Source organism: Zosterops lateralis (assembly GCF_965231275.1).
Source record: "Zosterops lateralis genome assembly, chromosome: Z".
NCBI classification, from domain to species: Eukaryota; Metazoa; Chordata; class Aves; order Passeriformes; family Zosteropidae; genus Zosterops; species Zosterops lateralis.
Genome location: NC_139800.1, coordinates 13,712,996 through 13,731,466, shown reverse-complemented (window position 1 = coordinate 13,731,466; position 18,471 = coordinate 13,712,996). Strand labels below are relative to the sequence as shown.

Below are 18,471 nucleotides of genomic sequence, written 5' to 3'. Positions count from 1 at the left end.
AGAGCCAGAGTTTGAGAATGGGGTGAGGAGGAGATGTATTGTTCTGGAAATAGCTGTTTTTGTAATGTGCTTATGGAGAGGTAAGTAGAGCAGACATCATGACAGCAAAATGTTCCTGATAAGGCTTCTTGGATTGCTCTTTCTTATTGGTCATATAACTTTGGGTGGCTTACTTTACTTGCATTCAGTTCCTTTGCTTTTGGAGTTGGAAACCCAGAGGGAAGGAATGGTACTTTTTAGAAAGTAAGGGTTAAACAGAGACAAGTAACCAGATGTTTAAGATGTATTTGTGTTGAAAGCTAACTAGTAAATAAGCAATGTGCTTGCTTGTCCACTAAAACTGCTGAGTGCTCTTCTAACTAATTGTGTGGCAACTAAACTTTGTGGGCTCAGACATGTAGGTTGCTTACATAAAGTTTGGCTTACTTTTAAAAAAGCATTGTTGCATGTGATAATAACTTTTTTCAAAAACCTACTGATTTGAGAACCTAATAATCTTCTCTCTACTTAGAAGATTTGAAGAGGAGTGGAGACATAAATAAAACCTCAAAACTGCACCAAAACTAAGAAACCAAACAACCCCTCAAAAAAGCTTTTGAGAGTAGAGGTGAAGTTTGTTGGCAGTAGTATCCTAAAAGAGAAGGGCATAATACTTTCCTTTAGGGACTAAAGAATCTGAAGCAGAATCTTAACACTGCATTTGAAAAATTACCCTTTGTTTTCAGAACAATCCGGCAAACATTCTTGTGGAAAAGACTTAAATGTTGATATATCCTAATACTGAATATTTTGTATCTCAGAGTTTGAGAAATACATTTGTAAGACTTGTTGCACTAAGTTGCACCACATTTTTTGTCAAGTAAATTAGTCAGTAGTAGGATTATGAATCGCCAAATGGATACATGGGGAAGGGGAATAATTACGCCAACTGTCAATGGACAGTTTTTCAAATCTGTTAGCAAAATAATAAAATTTGCTTTATTGATGTAGGTTTAGTATGTCATGTTCAACAAATTTAACTCATAGTGGAAAAATACTGCTGTTTGGATTTTAAAAATTACCTTGATTTTTCCTTAGTGTAGGTTTTTTAGGGTAGTGTAATTTTTTTTTTAGTGTAGTGTAATTGAGTGTTTTGACTCAATTTACCTCATTATTGCCTATCTTAGATGAGCTAGACTGGTTTAAGAGACTGGAATGCTGAGAGGCTTTTATAGTTATCAGGAAAACAGGAACCTGCTCTCAAATAGTTTTAAAAAATCCTAAGTTTAAAAACTCTTACTTTATACTAATAATTTCAGTAAATTTGTATGATCCTTAGTAGTTAAATGTTGTATATGTTTTACCCATGTGCTGATTTTAATTCCTACAATAATACAGTGGATTTTGCTACGTTTTAAAAATTCTTTGGTAAGCATTTGATTCTCAGTGTGTTAAAAATGTACCTTCAAACTATCTTAAGATCTTATCCTTTTTTTTTCCTAATAAAATAAATCTCTAAACTAGCAGGAGGCAAGCTGAACAGTTTATATTACTTTCTTTGTAATGTGTGTTTTCATATTTCCTAAGAAGTTAATGGCATTATTTCTGTCAGTTTCAAAGGGCATTTGTTCTCTCCTGTCAGTGTAATAGTATGTTTAGTATTATTTACTTAGCTCTTTCTAGCTGCAGTAGTTTCTGTCTGAATCTTCCCTTGAGCCATAACTGATGTTGAAGAAGTAAAGTAACTTTTTCCTCAACAAGACAGACTGTGGGCAGCTCCAGAATGTGTGTGGGCAAACAGTTCTTGCAGCTGCTTATTTCTGGGGTCTTAACATGAAAGAGTTCATAAACAACTCCTGTTCATTTTTGTAAAGTCAGACTTCACGTATTTGATATAAATATTTTTAGACCTTTTATGAATGTGTATTTTATATGTGAACACCTCTGACATTGTCATTTGTGATCTGTCTGCTGGAGTAATCTTCTGCTAAGTGTTAATTAAGTAATCTGCTAAGTGTTATTGATGCCATTTATATTTAAGTCCAAACTAAAACTTTGTTACAGATAATGGCTGCTGGGGTTTTGTTTTGTTTTGCTTTGTTTTTTTCCCAGATTTCTGTAGTTTTACATTAAGATTTTTATGGACATTGCATGTTCAGAAGTTACCATGTATCATCATCTTTCTATATTTCAAATGAAGGAAAAAGGCAGAAATCTCTTGATGCAGTAGCTTTGACTATTTTGTCACATATTTGGGGAGTATTTGCATCTGCTGCATAAGTTATTGGACAGAAAATTCTGCAAGAGTGATGTTTTGTCGTATGCCAGTGTTTATGCCTAGCAGAAAAAGAGACAAATAATCTGCATGTTGTCTGAACTGGTATTCAAGAATAAGGTTTGCATTTAAAACACCAGTGTTGCCTTAAGGCTTTAGAAAAGTGTGAGTAATACCAATACTTCCAGGCTCCTTTCAGAGAGAGAGCTAACAGCTGATCAGATAGTGTGAGTATGAAAAGGAAGAAACAATAATACTTGTGGAGGAGGAGAGGATCAGTGTGCAAAGAAGAGTACAAGTGAACACACAAACAGGGTAGCTGATGAGGTTATTTTTATTCTCAAAGGTGAGTTCTCAAAAATGCTTCTGAGATGTGTTAACATTAATAAATAATGACAGATGGAAATAAAATTAAAACAGATAATTATGGAAAAACAGAGTATTCAAGCTTTCTTTGAATGTAGGTTTCTTTTCTGTAGCTTGGTAGTTTCATTATATTTTTCTTGTAGCTCACAATAATTTGTCCTTCATCAGTTTAAAGAATTGCTCCAAGATTGCAGATGCTGATGCAATATACAAAAGAACAGAAGGGGCATTTTTTCAATACCATGTAATTGTTGCTTGCCCTTGTGCAGGATAGATGTTGAAGTTTGGTGTGGTAATTTCTTTTTTAAAACTCCTGTGGGAGACACTTACATAGGTTGCTTACATTGCAGCCAAGCATTTGTTTTCATCTCAAGACAGATGTGTATTGTAGAAGGTATTTAATCATGCTGGTACCCACAACTAAAAGCTTGTGTGGTTAGTATCTTTTGTAAACAAGATAAGAGTAAAAATCAGTCATTATAGAGAGAATACATAAAAATTAAGTCCTTTGCTTTGGTTGCAGTATGAGGTTGAAAACCGAGTGCAGATAAATTGCATACTCTGGGAAAAAAACAGTATTGTATTTGATAGGAATTAGTGACAATCTAAGTGTCGGGGAACATCAAGGGCTATCTGCTCCAGAAACAAGGCAAGCTGGAAAGTGAGAGTGACCACAGCAGGGACAGTGCCCTTACTGACCAGGACAAAACCCAGAACTAGGGCTGGAAGTGGGTACGCCTAGTGATACCACTTAAGCAAGGGCTGAAGACCCAGAGCTGATCTTTTAAATGGAACTCCAGGGCCACAGGCAGGAGATGTTCATGGAGGTCCTGTATGAGGCTGATCATGGCCATTAAGACCTGGTAGCACCTTTAGTGTCCTGATGCATGGTCCAAGAGAGTTTGTCTGCAGCCTGTCAGTATTAGAGCACTTGAAAACTCACACTATAATCTTGCATGTAAGGTTGCAGCATTGGTGTATCTCCTCTGCATGTAACTCAGTAGTCAAACATTTATTGAAGCATCATGGAGATTGTTCTCCTCAGAGGTGTATAAGAGCCATGTGGGCAGACAGGTCAAGTGGTGGTGTGATTAAGGTGTGTGACATGGAGGGTAGGTAAGGTACATGATAATTGAGGAATGGCAACAGTTCAAAGGGGAATTGAGGACAAAATTAGTGCCAGGAAATTGAAGAGAAAGGTAGCTGAGACAAGGCAAAGTTCACAAAGCAAGTGTGAAATTAAATAATGCAAAATAATAAAACCTAGATTATCCCATTCTCATCTAGAACAACTATAAGAGCATACAGTTTTGAAAAGAAACTTGTCTGTCATGTTCCATTTGTAAAGCATTTGACTTTCTCTAAGTGGCTTGTACTACAAACATTAATACATAGCTCTTAAATACAGTTTGTCATAGCTGCCCAACAGCTAAGGCTTACTAGCCAAATAACTTATGTGACTTCCATGGACTTTCATTTTCTCCCAAAATAGTCACTCAAACCAACACTACACTAAATTTGGCAAAACAGAAATTCAGCAAATGTGAAACCACTATACCATTATAAATCAAGATACAGTTTTCCAGTAACATTTTAAAGGATTCTTTTTTGTGTTGCAGTTTACAGTTAAAGTGTTAGAGAGCATTAAGTAAGAAAGAAGTTGACTTTCATATATATATATGTAGGCCATGTTTTACAGGCCTTTGATTATTAGAATAAGAATGAATTAAGCCAGTAAATGCAGTCAGATTGAAGGGCTAAATTAATAGCAGTGGATAGGGGTGAAATATAAGCCCATGCTATGCCATAAATCAGTTTGCAAACACAGAGGAATCCTTACTCTTTTTTTCTATTTAATACTGTATGATTCAAAGGCTCTTTTTCAAAACGCACAAAATAAGACAGAGGTGGGTTGTGGAACATTAGTTTCATTCCTCACAGTTTTGAAATGAAACCCTTTGACTTTTGTTGTTCCTTCTATAAAGAGAGCACAGTTTTTAGTTTAGTCAAGTTGTATGAATGCCTGAATGTGTATGTGTGGGGAATTTGACATTTAGAAAGCACAAACAAGGCAAATGTGTCACCTAGGTATTTTATCTTTACACCCTACCCAACTTTTCTGTCTTCTTTTTTAACTTTACTAGGCTTTCTAAGTAGAAAATGTAAATTCAGTTGATAGTTGTTATGGGCTATGCAGCATTTCTAGTATTTGTCTTCCAGCTGACTTGCCTGTAAGAGGTTTCTGGTTCTTGGCAGTCTGCTGCTTTCAGATTATGAACTGAGGTTAATTCCTAAGATTAGGTGTTCCAGTTTGGAGAGTAGTGTGTAATGAAATGGTTTATTAGCAACTGTACAGGTGGCAGTAATTCAGAGATCCTGTGACCAACCTGATAGCCATTGACAAATTACTATTATATTGTTGTAAACGTAGTATACCAAATCTCCTTTCATAACAAATTCTTTGATTTGTACAACAAAAATATTTAAATAATTTTGAGTAATTTTATTCATAACACATTAAGCCCCTCTCTCCAAAGAGTTTCTAATCTGTTTCCTGTAATCTGGTATGCTCTGACTCATGTGCATGTGAGGGTCAAGGAGCACTGACGTGACTTTTTTTAGAAGTTTAGTTGCAAATAATGACTCAGTTTTGAATCCAATCCAAGAACTTGAAGAAATGTTTCGATACCAGCCTGGGATTGCAAAGAACTGTTTCAGGATGTGCAGTTGTTGCTTGCCAGTGTGCTGATTTGAACCTCCAGGCTAGCTCTGTGGATTTTTGGCTGAACTTTTCCTCAGCTCAGGCTGTTTGCATTGTGCATATGCTTATACTCAAAGGCTTAAAAGACACCTGTACAGCTCTGCAGGAGTAAGTTGAGCAGACCTGGGCATACTCTCTGCCTGATGTGGAGCCTTCTGGAGGACTGGTCTTTGTTGTGCACCCAGTCATGTTGTCTCATTTAGCTGGCTACTCAAAAGGGCCCTGTTTGAGTCAGGGAAAGTGCAAGCTTGGTACCAGGTCAGAGCTAACCTTTTTTATTGTGTTTTGACTGCAAGAAAACTGATTAAATGAGGAAAACTGGTGGTGGGCAACTCAAGTCTTTGCAAAACTGACTTGTGTCCTGAGGAATTCGCTGGGGTGCCAGGGTGGATATGGCACTCTGGTCCTGTGGTAGTTCTGGAAGGACCATTGTGCAGTGGTTCATCTGAATATTTTAGATCAACAGCCTTTTCTCACCTGGGGGATAATTAAAGTGGAATCTAAAATAACTAAAATTTTATTATTTTCTAGTTAATGAAGTATTCACTACTTGAAAATTTAACTAATTTAAAAGAATAATAGAGTATTCTGAGTTGGAAAGGATCCACAAATATGAGTGAGCCCAGCTCATGGCCCTGCACAGGAGAGGTCACACCAGGTGCCTGAGTGCATTGTCCAAACAGCTCTTGAGCTGTGACCGCTTCTGTGTGGAGCCTTTTCTGGTGCTCAATCACCCACTGGGGGAGGAACTTTTTCCTAATATCCAACCTAAACCTCCCCTGACACAGCTTCGTGTTGTTCCCTCAAGTACTGTCACCACAGATAAGAGATCAGTGGCTGCCCTCCACATTCCCTCACAAGGAAGTTGCAGACTGCAATGTCATCTCTCTTCAGTCTCCCCCAGGCTGAACAGACCAAGCTGCTTCCCATGTGGCTTCCCCTCAAGACCCTTCAACACCTCCATAGCCCCCCTATGGGCATTCTCTAATGGCTTTATGACCTTCCTGTATGGGGGTGCCCAACCCTGCCCCCAGCCCTGGAGGTGAGGCTGCCCCAGCCCAGAGCAGAGGGGACAATCCCCTCCCTTGCCCGGCTGTCCCTGATGTCCCCAGGACACGCTTGGCCCTCCTGGCTGCCACGGCACTGCTGGCTCATGTTCAACTTGCCGTGGCCCAGGAGCCCAGGGCCCTTTCCCTGGCACTGCTCTGCAGCCTCTCATTGCCCAGTCTGTCTGTACATCCAGGGCTGCCCCAGCCCAGGTGCAGGATCCAGGATTTGCCCATGTTAAATTTCGTCTGGTTTGTGATTGTCAATGCTTCTGATTATCAAGATCTCTCTGTGCAGCTTCTCTGCCTTCAGCAGCTCCTTCCAATTTAGTATCATTGTCAAACTTGCTTAGTATTCCCTTCCAGTCCCACATCCAGGTTGTTAATGAAGATGTTGAAGGTCTCAGGGCCTAAGATGAAGTTCTGTGGAACCCGCCTAGTGACAGGTCCCCAGGCTGATGTCGCCTCATCCACTGTAACCCTTTGTGCCCAGCCCATGAGCCAGTTCTCACTCATCCCATGATGTGCTTTTCCAGTATTCAGCTGGACATTTTGTCCAGAAGAATCCTGTGAGAGAGAGTACTGAAAGCTTTGCTGAAATCCAGAAAGATCACACCAACTGGCTTCCCTTGAGCAGCTAGGTGTGTGACCTTGTCATGAAAGGAAATTGACAAGCAGGATTGTTCCCTCATGAAGTTGTGCTGGCTGTGACTGATGGCTGCATTGTCCTTCAGGTGTTTTTCAGTAATTCTCAGAATCGTTTTCTCCAGAACTTTACCAGGCATTGAAGTGAGACTGACAGGCTGGTAGTTTAATTTTTGTAAAGGCAGGTTAACTTAACATTTAGCTTCAAAGATGCATACTTTAAGTTCCAAACCACAAGTCAAATGCTTATTTCCATGTTAATTTAGTACGTTTATATAACCATTGCTTCTTTTCATAAGTTTTGCTTGACAAAAGCATAGTCAGTTCTTGTCCTATTTCCAAATACACAACTGGAAAAAAAATCTATTGCATCTGAATTTATTAGCAAGTAGAAGCAGTGTCTATATATTTATATTTCAATTTTGATCACTTCAGCAACTTACTACAGAAATTTCAGTTGTTTGGATAAATAAGTCAATACTGCTTTAAATCCATTTAGAAACATAATTTCCTCTGTTTAACATCATTTTGTAGGCAAAGGAAAAACTTCAAAGCCAACTTCATCAGAGTGTGAAAATATTATGTATTAACGAGGAACTTAGTTTTCCTCCAAACACAAGAGTTAATCTTGGAGTTCATACTGCAGAATAGAACTACATGTTGCCAAAGGCAGTGTTTGGCACTATATTATGTATTTTGCTTCTGTTGGAAAGGAGTAAGACTAGTAAGTGAAACTGAGTAAAAATAAAATACCGTTGACTCTGTTAAGTCATTATCACTTCAACTACAGTAGTGGGTTTAATACCAAGGAAACATTATTCCACTGTGTTTAAATTCATCTCTCACAAGTTAAACTTTGCAAGCTGTCTTTATAAAAATGCTTTATGTTGGGGCTAAATAAAAATATATTATATTGGGCTGATCCAAATGTAATACTGATCTGTATTACATTTGAGATTGTTTCATTATTGCCTGTGTTGTGTGGGAGAACTTCCTACTGATTTGTATTTAGTCTGTTTAATCACAGTGTATGACTAGGCTGGATGCTGTGGAAGTTGTTAGCTGGCAGTGTTTCTTTCTGTTTTTTGTTTAGAATTTAGTGTTTTTATGGTGGCTGTACATTTTGAAGCTTATATTGCTAGAAATGCCATAATATTAATGCAATAATATTAAAAAGATTGGTTTTCTAAATATTAACGAGAGTCAGTGACGTGAATGGTTCATCATGGCTTCTGCATATATACATAAATTCACATCCTCTGGTGCCCTGGTCTTTCAGTATTGGAATACTGAAAACATCCTTTAGATTTACTTCTTGATGACTGTCTTCATTTTTCATCTGACACATGAGTCTTTCTTCAGGCCTTTGTTTTACCTACACATTATGATCGGATTACCTGTTTTGTAATACCTGGGGGTTTTTAACCATATCTCCAACAGTTGACCAAAAGGGGGTGCTAATAGATCAAACAGACAGATGTGTTGCATAAAGAGGTTAAGGAAAAGTTTTGTGCAATGGTTTAAGTCCCAGCTACTGAATTGTGTCAGGTAAATACAACTTTTCACATCTGGGTGTTGTGTAACATTTCAGTCACAGCACTGCTCTGTGGAAGGCAAATTCATGCCATGTAAATATGGCAGCTGCATACAATGTAGGGATTAAGCATGGGTTGCTTAGCAGATATTTACAGTGGTCAAATTTGTTGAGTTTTAGCAGTGAATACAGATACCCAGAACTACCAAGTAATACATTCAAGTCAGGTGCCTTAATTCAGATACCGCAAAAGACATCTACTGGCCATTTTTTTGCTGTTTGGTTTCTCCTGTTCGACAGAAGTTAATGGCTTCAGCAGAGCTGGCCCTTTAACTTAAGAAGGGAAGTGAAGACCTAAGAATCTTCCCTACATCAAGGAACTGCTACGCCCTTATCCTGCAGTGGGGAAAGGTTGAGACATGGTTGAGAGACCTGATACTGTTACCAATATTGTAGTTTTCTGGTAGACTGAAGAACTTCAGTGGCTTCTCACCAAACTTCTTCATTTGTGTGGCAGGGATGTGGAAACCATTTATGACTTTGCTGTAACTGCGGATGATGGTGGAACATCACATTTACCATGGAAAACGTGGTTAGATGATCACAGTATTTGTTTCTTCAGGACACATGGTACCTACAGAAAGTTCTGAATTTTACAAACACATATTTTTGCTGGTAGTCCTCATTAATTCATTCTGTGTTACTGAGCTGGTGTAAGAGTTACAAGTATTTAATAAGACCCTGTAGTTTAGTCTTTACCAAACATCTATTCCCGTCTTCTCTATACAGTGCAAAAGACATTTTACATGTCTAGATTTATCGTGAGACTCTAGAATAACAAGTGGAAACCATAATTATTTCTAGATGTTCAGTTCTGTAATGCCTCTAAAGAGCTATGCACAGTGGAAGAAAAAGTTACTTTAATCTTTTTAAAATTCCTGACACTGAAACCCAGAAATATCATTAAAGTATTGTTTTGTAGCATATATATAACAAAGTCTATGCTGAAGCAACCAGATTGGCAGTAGTGGCAAAATTTTAGTGTGCAGTGTTACAGTTAAATGAACTGTAGAAATTGGTATAATGAAATTATAAACTATAGAAAATCTTAACTTATAGTAATGTGAGTAACAGTATAAGATGATATAGATCAAGATTAAGGAATTGAGATTCCACAGTGGCATGGGGCAAGGAGAAAATCCTATTGCGAATATAAATGATATGATGTATAAATGGTGGACTCAGAAGATACAAGAGCTGCTATGCTGTGGGAAAGTATATAGAAAATCATAAAGGAGAGAGGTGACTGTTTTTAGTAAACCTTAATTTTTGTTTTACTAATTTTGAACAGTTTTTGTTTTAAAATGTGGGCTTTTACAATAAACCTAGGTTTTTACATTTAAATGTTTGTTCATCACTAGTAAGTTCTCTATAAGGAAAACGTTTGGACAGATTCACAACAGAGCTATGGCCAGCTTGGAGCCTTGTCGTGCTTTGTTTGTTAGATAGTAACCATGAAGGAAGTTCATTTGGTACGTGTTTTGAATTGGTCATTAATGAGCTTAGAAGATGGCAAGGTTTATTACTATTGCCAGCTATGTGTCAAACTTTCTGTACAGTTTCTAAAATTCTGAATTATTTTAACAGTCTATTTGTGATGTTTCTATGTATTCAGTGTATAATGATTCTAAATCAAAGTTATTAGACTTGGAACAGGGTAGAAGGCCTCATCTTAAGGCCTTAAGGCCTCATCCGAAGATATTTCAATAGGGAAAAAAAAAAAAAAGCATAAGCAGTCAAAAAGAAGCAACATGGGGGTAATGTGTACCCATATTGCTTACAGAGAGGAAGGAAGAAAGCAGTTTACCTTTCCAGAGGTTAGTAATAGAAAAAAGCTTAGGATCTTGTGAGAATGGAACTTGTAAAAATGTATGTATGTATATTCTATACTTCCGCAAAATTCAGAAAGGCTACCCAATAGTCAAGGTGGATGTGGGCAAATATTGATGGGGAATTTTTTGAGAATTACTGTACTGTTGAGGATGAAATAAAAGGCATAAATCAAGTGTTCACTTAAGTGATTTAGATTGCAAATTCATTTAACTTGAAGGTAGAATAGATATTATATAATTTCTAAGGTGAAGCTGAGTGATAAAATGATACTTGCTGTTGTGGGAGTTTGAGAAGAAAGGGTTGTATGAAAGAGGTGCATTTCCTGGTTCTGTCCTCAGATTAGTTCATGACATTAGCTGCAAACTTGCAATGAAGCCTGTTGAAAATTAAAGAGGCATTCTGGGAATCAAGCTACACTTCCTATTAACTTTCAAATAGCAGTATTTCAGTTCACATGACGTTTCAGAGTTGCTGGTTTTTCCAAACTTTAGATTACTTTCCTATGGGAGATGCAACAAATGGAAATATCATCAGCCTATCATCTTTAAAGCACAGCTGGTGTTTTATGTATTTTCACGTGGAGGTGTCTCCTCCACTGACTTGAGATTCACTTTCCTAGTCTAGTCCAAAAGCCAGTTTTTAACCACTCTTCATTAGGAAGTTCTTAGAGAAAGTATGTTCTTTCCAGCTCATTGCAGTCCAGGGATGGACAGAAGGCAGCTCATTTGAGAAGTGCACAAGGTTGCAAATTCCAATAGCAGTCGTGTGTTTTCTGGAATTGCGTAGTCAAGGGAAATGTCTGAAAAAGGATGAAGAGGAGAAGTTGACTTAGGTTGGTAAGCTCTCCATCTGCTTCTGAAGAATAGCTAGAATATTTTGAAGAATGGCTAAAATATATGTGGAGAGCTATAAGGCATGATGCCTTGGAAGTTATCCCGTTTGACAGAGTCCTCTCGTGCAAAAAACCCAGCTCCGTCTGTGTAAAATGTGGAGGCATCTCAGAAAGAGATTCTGCCCACCTTTAATCTGGTGAGGTTTTTGCCCTGCTCTTTATCATGGCATTAGTAAAAACAATGTCAAATGATGTAATGCTGAGTGGAAATAATTTTCAAGGGCATGGCATTTGTACTTTTCAAAGCTGATTAATGCTTTTTCAGTTTAATACAAAACAACCCACTCTCAACCATATTCAAACTAAACTGTGCTAAATTTTGTTCATAACTGAATTTATATTACAAGAAAAAGTATCATCCTGATCAGCCTTTTTACAACCCTTGCATACACGAATCTTTATGTACCAATCAGACTTCTCCACAGAGCAAGCTTCAGAGAAATTCTTGATGCATAGTCTAGGTGAGTTTTCTTTAGAGAATGAAAGAATTAAATTGCATAATCCAATGTGCTTCATTGGACATACATTAAGTAATGTAGTGAACACTGTATCTATCACACGATGTTCCAGAATGCCTGCAGAATATTACTTTGATACTAAAGCTACTGTACTGGGGAAGAAACTAATTTTCCTGTTACAATGTTTTTTTCCATATTTAAGGTTGGATATATTGTGGCTTTAGGTACTTAGGACTGGAACACAAGTGTAATGTTGCTGTTCAGGACTCTCTTAGGATGACTTGTCTCTTTGTGTGTTACCAAGTAACAACCTGTTCTCCTAATACTGCAGTGTCTCTCTATTCTGTTTTTATGATGTATTACTTTACATGTACAAATTAAAAAATAGCAGCTGTGTTGCGCCAGAAACACTCTGTCTGGTACAGAGATTTTGAACTAACAAAGTAGTTACCTTGAATTTTTATGGAATTATTGTGCTTTCTTGCCCTTGAAAACTTCTGTGTTTTGAAACAAAGTAACTTTCCTGACAGATTTTGTCACTTTAAATATGAATAGGTGTGTCTGTCCATGCCACGGAGTTAGGTGATTCTATGAACTTTGTGCTTTGGAGATGTTTTGAAGTTGGTAATGGCAGAGGGAAGATAATGTAGAATGTAATAAGATAAAGTAGAATGTAATCTGTGTGGAAAGTATGGATTTATATTAAATATTTCTGAGCCGAACCTTTTTGCAGTTGCTTAGTTTCAGAAGGTTTTTGTAGAAAAAACTGAATTTGTGCATTTTTGTTCCTTATTTCTTTAAAGTGGCCTTAATTAAATACGGAGCACATTATTGTCTACCTGGATTTCTCCAAGGGTTTTGATATGCTATGTCAAAGCCTCCTCCCAGAACAAGTGGTGTGTTACAGTGCAGTGAAGTGGTCCCTGCAGTGGGTGGGGAACTGGCTGACAGGCAGCACTCAGGGTGGTGGTGCCTCGATCCTTTTCACAATTGCAGCCTGTCAGAAGTGGGTCCCCAGGGATCAGCTTTGGGCCCAGAACTGTTTGATTTCTTCATAAGTGATCTATAGTGGGATCCTGATGAACTCTCATAAAAGTTTAGTGATGATACCCTGCTCAGTGGGGAAGTGGACACTTTGGAAAGGAAATTCACCCTGCAGGAAGATGTAGATGGGGTGGAAGAGTGGGTTAACAAGATCCTTATGACATTCAACAACAGCAAGTTGCCGTTGTTCAGCCAGGGAAATCATAATCCAGAACTGCAGTATAGTCTGGGATTTACCTCACTGGGGACTAGCTCTGGGTAGGAGACCTGGGGGTCTTGGAGGAAAACGGTTTCAGTCTGTGTGGACTGTTGCTTCTGAGCAAAGAGAGGCAACAGATTGCTGGGTTGCATCAACAGAAGCCTAACCAGCAGAGATGAAGAAGTTATGATCCCACTGTTGACAGAACTTCTCAGGCTGTACCTGCAATACTACATGGACAGTAGACTACATAGACTGGAGAGGGTCCAAAGAAAGGCCACAAAGATTGTCAAAGGACAGGGAAGCCTGCCATGTGAGGAAAGGCTGAAAGAACAAGTTTACTCTTTAGAAGAGAAGGCTTAGAGGAGACCTTATCACCATATTCCAATATTTTAAAAGGTGGTTACACAGAAGGTGGACACTCCTTTTTTACAGTGAGGAGAGTTTTACAGGTTTACTCCTGTGGAGATTTTGGTTACACGCAAGGAAGATTTTTCACAGTGTAGTTAAGTCAGTCAGCTATCGGAACAATCCCCCAGGGAAGTGGTGGGTTCCTCAGTGCTGGACAATTCAGAGATTCAGCTGGACAGGGTGCTTGTCTAGACTGTGCTTTTGCCAAGAAAGGTTGGAACAGATGGTCTTTGAGGTTCTCTTCCAACCTGGTATTCTATCATGAGGTCAGAGAATAAGGTTTCTTGGCTTGTTTCACCTGCTGTTGCATTATTTTGCCAAAAGATGATTTGTACTCAAAGGGCCTAATCCTGTCATTAGTGATGTAATGTAAGCTACGGGCAAATTTAACTTGTTAATTCAGTGATGTGGAATTGAGTTCTCTGTTTCCATATGTATCTTAAGGATTTAGCAATTATGTGAGAGGATGAATTGTATTTCTTGGAAATGAATGAGTTGACTCAAAATTATTTAGAAATGAAGCTAAATAGTTGTGAGTTTTGTCCACTCACAACCAGTAAACTGTGTTTGCAGTAACAGCTTAGAGTTTGTTTAGTAATTTTTTTGGGTTGGGTTGGGTATTTTTTGAATTTGTTGATGTCCTGTTACTGAAGTGTAGAATTGGAGCTTTACCATTACAAATAGATTTAGGAGTTTTTTTCCTCTGATGCCATCAGTTTAAGGATCAGAATTCCACAATGCTTGCAGCAGCCTTGTATTTTTCCGTCTGTTCGTGACAAACCAGCTACTGTACATTCATATAGAGCAGTACAGTCCTTGCCACTGGCAGTCTCTCTGTGACAGAGAGCCTGTAGGCTGACATAAAGTGCAGCCTGTTGTGAACTGCTAAGTGGGAGTCTGCCAAAAACTCAGCAGACAGAACTAATTGGGGAGAAAAAGGATTTTTGTGCCCTCATCTCTCCCTCTTCAATTTTTTTTACAAGACGGATATTGTTAAAGTAACTTGTTTATGTAAGATTTGTCTGCCTCTATTTTCTCATTGCATGAATCATTTTTTAACTTCAAGTCTTGCACTGCAGGTCACTGAGCACTTCCACATGGCGGCTGGCGCAGGACCAAACTCGAGACACGCAACTCATCACAGTTGATGAAAAATTGGTAAGGGTTTTCTACTGAATACTATGATACAGCCTTCAGGGTTATTTCTGCACAATAGGCATTCAGTATGGTATTCTGCCTTCTTCTAGGAAAGCCACATAAATGTGAACTACAAAGCAACAATCCTTTATACACTTTTATAAGTGGAACATCATTAAAACCTAAGTATGTGAATGAATATGGCATTCAAAGTGTTAAGCAATGTAAAATGATGAATACCTTATTTATTATTGTTATGTTTTAGTCAAAGGCCGGTGTAAGCTGTAATTAATAACAAGTTTGATCGTTTTGAAATTTATTTGTGTTTTCTGTGTAGTAAAATTATATGAAATTTGCCAGCTTCCTGAAATTTTCTTCATTGGTACCCATATTACTAAAGATACTATGTAAAGAAATATCATGGAAGATTATTTGTTTCGATGCACACACACTCTAGCTTTTGAATATGCATGAAGGTTAGATTACAACTGGAAACAAATGCATAACATTCTTCTGCTAATCAGCAGCAGATCAGAAATTTGGCAATCTTTTCTTGTAACTTCTTCCATAATGTGTGGTCTGTTACTCTAGATGCAACCTGACACTTATGTTTACATTATTCAATAGTATCATTTTTGTAAGACTTCTGGGGGAGAATGCATCACAGCAGAAGCATGCCTTTCATTGGTTTTCATATCACTTTTGAATCTCCAGGAAAACAATGTTCCTATCTTATGTACCAGACAGTTCACATTGTATGTATCTTTTTTGTATCCCTGAAGCTATACTAACTACCTGAGAAGTATTTGAATTTATATTTATAAATTGTACGCTTGTAATGATATGTGCAAGTTGAGACAGCTGAAGTTTAACAGGCTGTTGGAAAAAACCCACTCTTAGTTTAACAGCTCTTTAGGGCTCTTTTCTCTCATGCTTTGTATATAGATATAACAGTGCTAATCTACATATGAGTGAAAAAAACAATCAGTTACTTCATAAACTTCTTTCTGAATTTAAGAAGTAACAGTATAATCTTAGATTTAAAAATTAAGGAAAGAAATAGTACTTTATTCCCACAAATATGATTATCTTGCTAGTCTAGTTGCATAACCTGGGATCAGGACATTTGTACAGAGATCCTGAGTCACTGTGTAAATAGGATTGAACAAGGTAGTAGACCTACATTCTCCTAAATGAATTCTAGATGTAATGTTCTTTAATGTTAAAATATACATATGTATTTTTAAATACAGCTTTTATAATGCCTAAAAAGTATCACATTTCTCTGTTGTGGCCTTGGGTGATGGATACATATGTCTGAAAAGACTACAATGCGAAGACACTCACAAAAAAAAATACTCTTCCGTCTTCCATATTGAATTTAAATATATGTTATCCAGAGTTGTACATTACCCTGTCTAGCTGTGAGAGTTTACACTTCCAGTTGAGTTAAAGTGAAACTCATTTTAAATACAGCTATTCAGTTCCCTTAGTGTTATTGTAAATACACAGTACATGGAGTGCATATTTCTAATGTCATTGTATGTTGTCATCAAGTTGAAAACTCTCATATCAAACTTGCTGAGGTGTTTTGAGTTCTTGTATTAGCAGCTGTTAAGTATTATTTTGATACGTATAATGTATCTAAATTATTATTTTATCTTTATTTCTTGAAGTATTGGGTTAAGTGTCACACTGAATAGTGTTTTCTTAGAGTGCTGTACACATAGGTCCACATTCTAAATGCAAAAATCTTTTTTATGTCTCATGAGCAAGGAAAATTGTCACAGGGTTTGATCTGGTTTTCAACTCTTTCAGCATTAGGAGATGTTCTGTAGACACCTGTTAAATCTCATGTTAAAGTACAGTACTATCTTACCCTTTTTAGATTGCTGCAATATATTTCTTAATTTTTACGATTAACTACAACCAATTGAGACAAATTTTGCATATTACAGGAGCTTCCTGTTAATGAATGTTACAAAGCATGAAACCATTATTTCCTTATGTTGTTGTATTTAAACTATATTCTGGAAATAGATGCATAATATTTAATTGAAAGAGACCTTTTCTACTGCAGGTTGTTAAAAATCATTAAATCCTATTTTGATGGATCTGTCGTCTTTGTCATTTTTTAATTTTTTATTTTTTTTTAAGCTGGACATTATCATATAGGTGTTTTTACTTGCATTTCAGAAGGAGCAAGAACAGGTGGAGGAGGGGATATGGTTATCCTTGTTTGCCGTGCTCATCTTGTAACTTATTTTGAAACTGAACTCTTCTGTGACTTGATATTTACAAGGCTGGTAGAGTAATGCTGTGGTTGTTGAAAACTTTTAATCGCATATTGTAGTGGACTTAATCTGTATTTCCAGTGTTCTTGTAGACCTTGTATTTCTATGTGTACATGCATATGCCAGAACTTGTTGAACAGAATTTAGTTCTAGCAGTGCTAAAATATTCCTTGTGTTGGGAAATACTAATTAAATAGAAGAGGTATGAGCATCCTGACATTGATTAATTAGGCAGTAGTCACTTCCTTACTGCAGCCTAGACTACTTTGTTGAATACAATGGAAAAATGAGTTCTAGTGAAATAGTAGGAAAACCAGTAGTTTAAACCACATTCATTTGTCTAAGGAAACAAGTGTATCTCTTTAGTCTAAAAGGAATTAAATGCTTAGCTTGTATAGAACATACCCAAAAAATTAAATCTTTGTCACAGTTATTAGCTGTTTTCAGTGAATACTGAATAAAATAACTTCTAATGAACAGTAAGACCTGAAGAAAATAACATACAAAATAACATACAAAACTCAACAGAATTACAGTTCTTTCATTACATTTTGATTCTCTGGCCACCATTTAGGTGGCCAAGAGTCTGGACTGTGTAAAATAGCAGTCTCTCAAGACCGTGCTGGTGTTAGGAAATTTGGGCTATAGAGGGCAAAGGCTGTCAGCAGCACATCTCACTCAGGTAATGTTCCAAATTATTTAACTGTTTGTGTGTATGGTATAGCATACATCACATTATCGTCATTATAAAAAGTTGAAGTGGTTTTGCCTGAAATGAGGATTTGAGCTGTTCTATTTCCTGCGACTTGTTTCAGTTGTGAGTAGGGTGCATCAATACTGTGTGTAGACAAGAGTCATCCAGTTCAGCATGTGTGCTTTAAGCAGGCTTCCCAGTCAGAAGGCTGCATTGTGGGTATTTAGCCTGCAGTTGGGCACTTTAGTGGAGGTTGCTATTTGCAGTTGAAAGGGTCCCACAAATATTTATCAATAAAAGGACTTTTTTATTGGTTAAGTGTGATATTTCAAGAAAGTTTCAAAATTAGAGCTTATGTCAGAAATTATCTGTTTCATTGCTAAAGCAGAATATTCAACTAGTAATATATATTCTGTAGCTCAATGCAAAAATTATTGCAAGAGCAGCTAGGTTTGGTCACTGAGGAGTTGTAGTTACCTCACAGATGTTTTTATTCTGTATCAGGCCAAGATAAAATGAGTTGCTGCAAAGGGTTAAGCATGCCAGGCCAGTGCTACACAGTGCAGTTTAAATGGTGCTAATATAGTTTTTTCAGCGTGGTAAGAACATCTAGGGGCAGACTATTACAAGCATGAAAGGCTAAACAGAATGATGCTATTAACATTTCATTGCATATCCTGAAGTTGTTTTGTCTATACTGCGAGCTAACCTCTTCTAAGTAATGGTTCAGAAGTCTTATTTAGTACTGAACCTCAGTAAAGGACCATTTTCCATCAGACTAGACAATCTCTGTGTAACTCACTGAAAATAAGATGTATAAACCAAACTAGGCACAGAAAACCT

At 37.3% G+C, this 18,471-nt stretch overlaps 1 protein-coding gene across 1 annotated transcript in view; it reads left to right on the top strand.

The window, feature by feature from the left end:
* The window catches only part of NDUFS4 (NADH:ubiquinone oxidoreductase subunit S4), a 47,406-nt gene that overhangs the window by 6,337 nt on the left and 22,598 nt on the right, over nt 1–18,471 (top strand). The window contains exon 2 of the mRNA XM_083883989.1: nt 14,583–14,661. Within this exon, the coding sequence (XP_083740115.1) occupies nt 14,583–14,661 (79 nt within the window). The remainder of the gene's footprint in view (nt 1–14,582; nt 14,662–18,471) is intronic.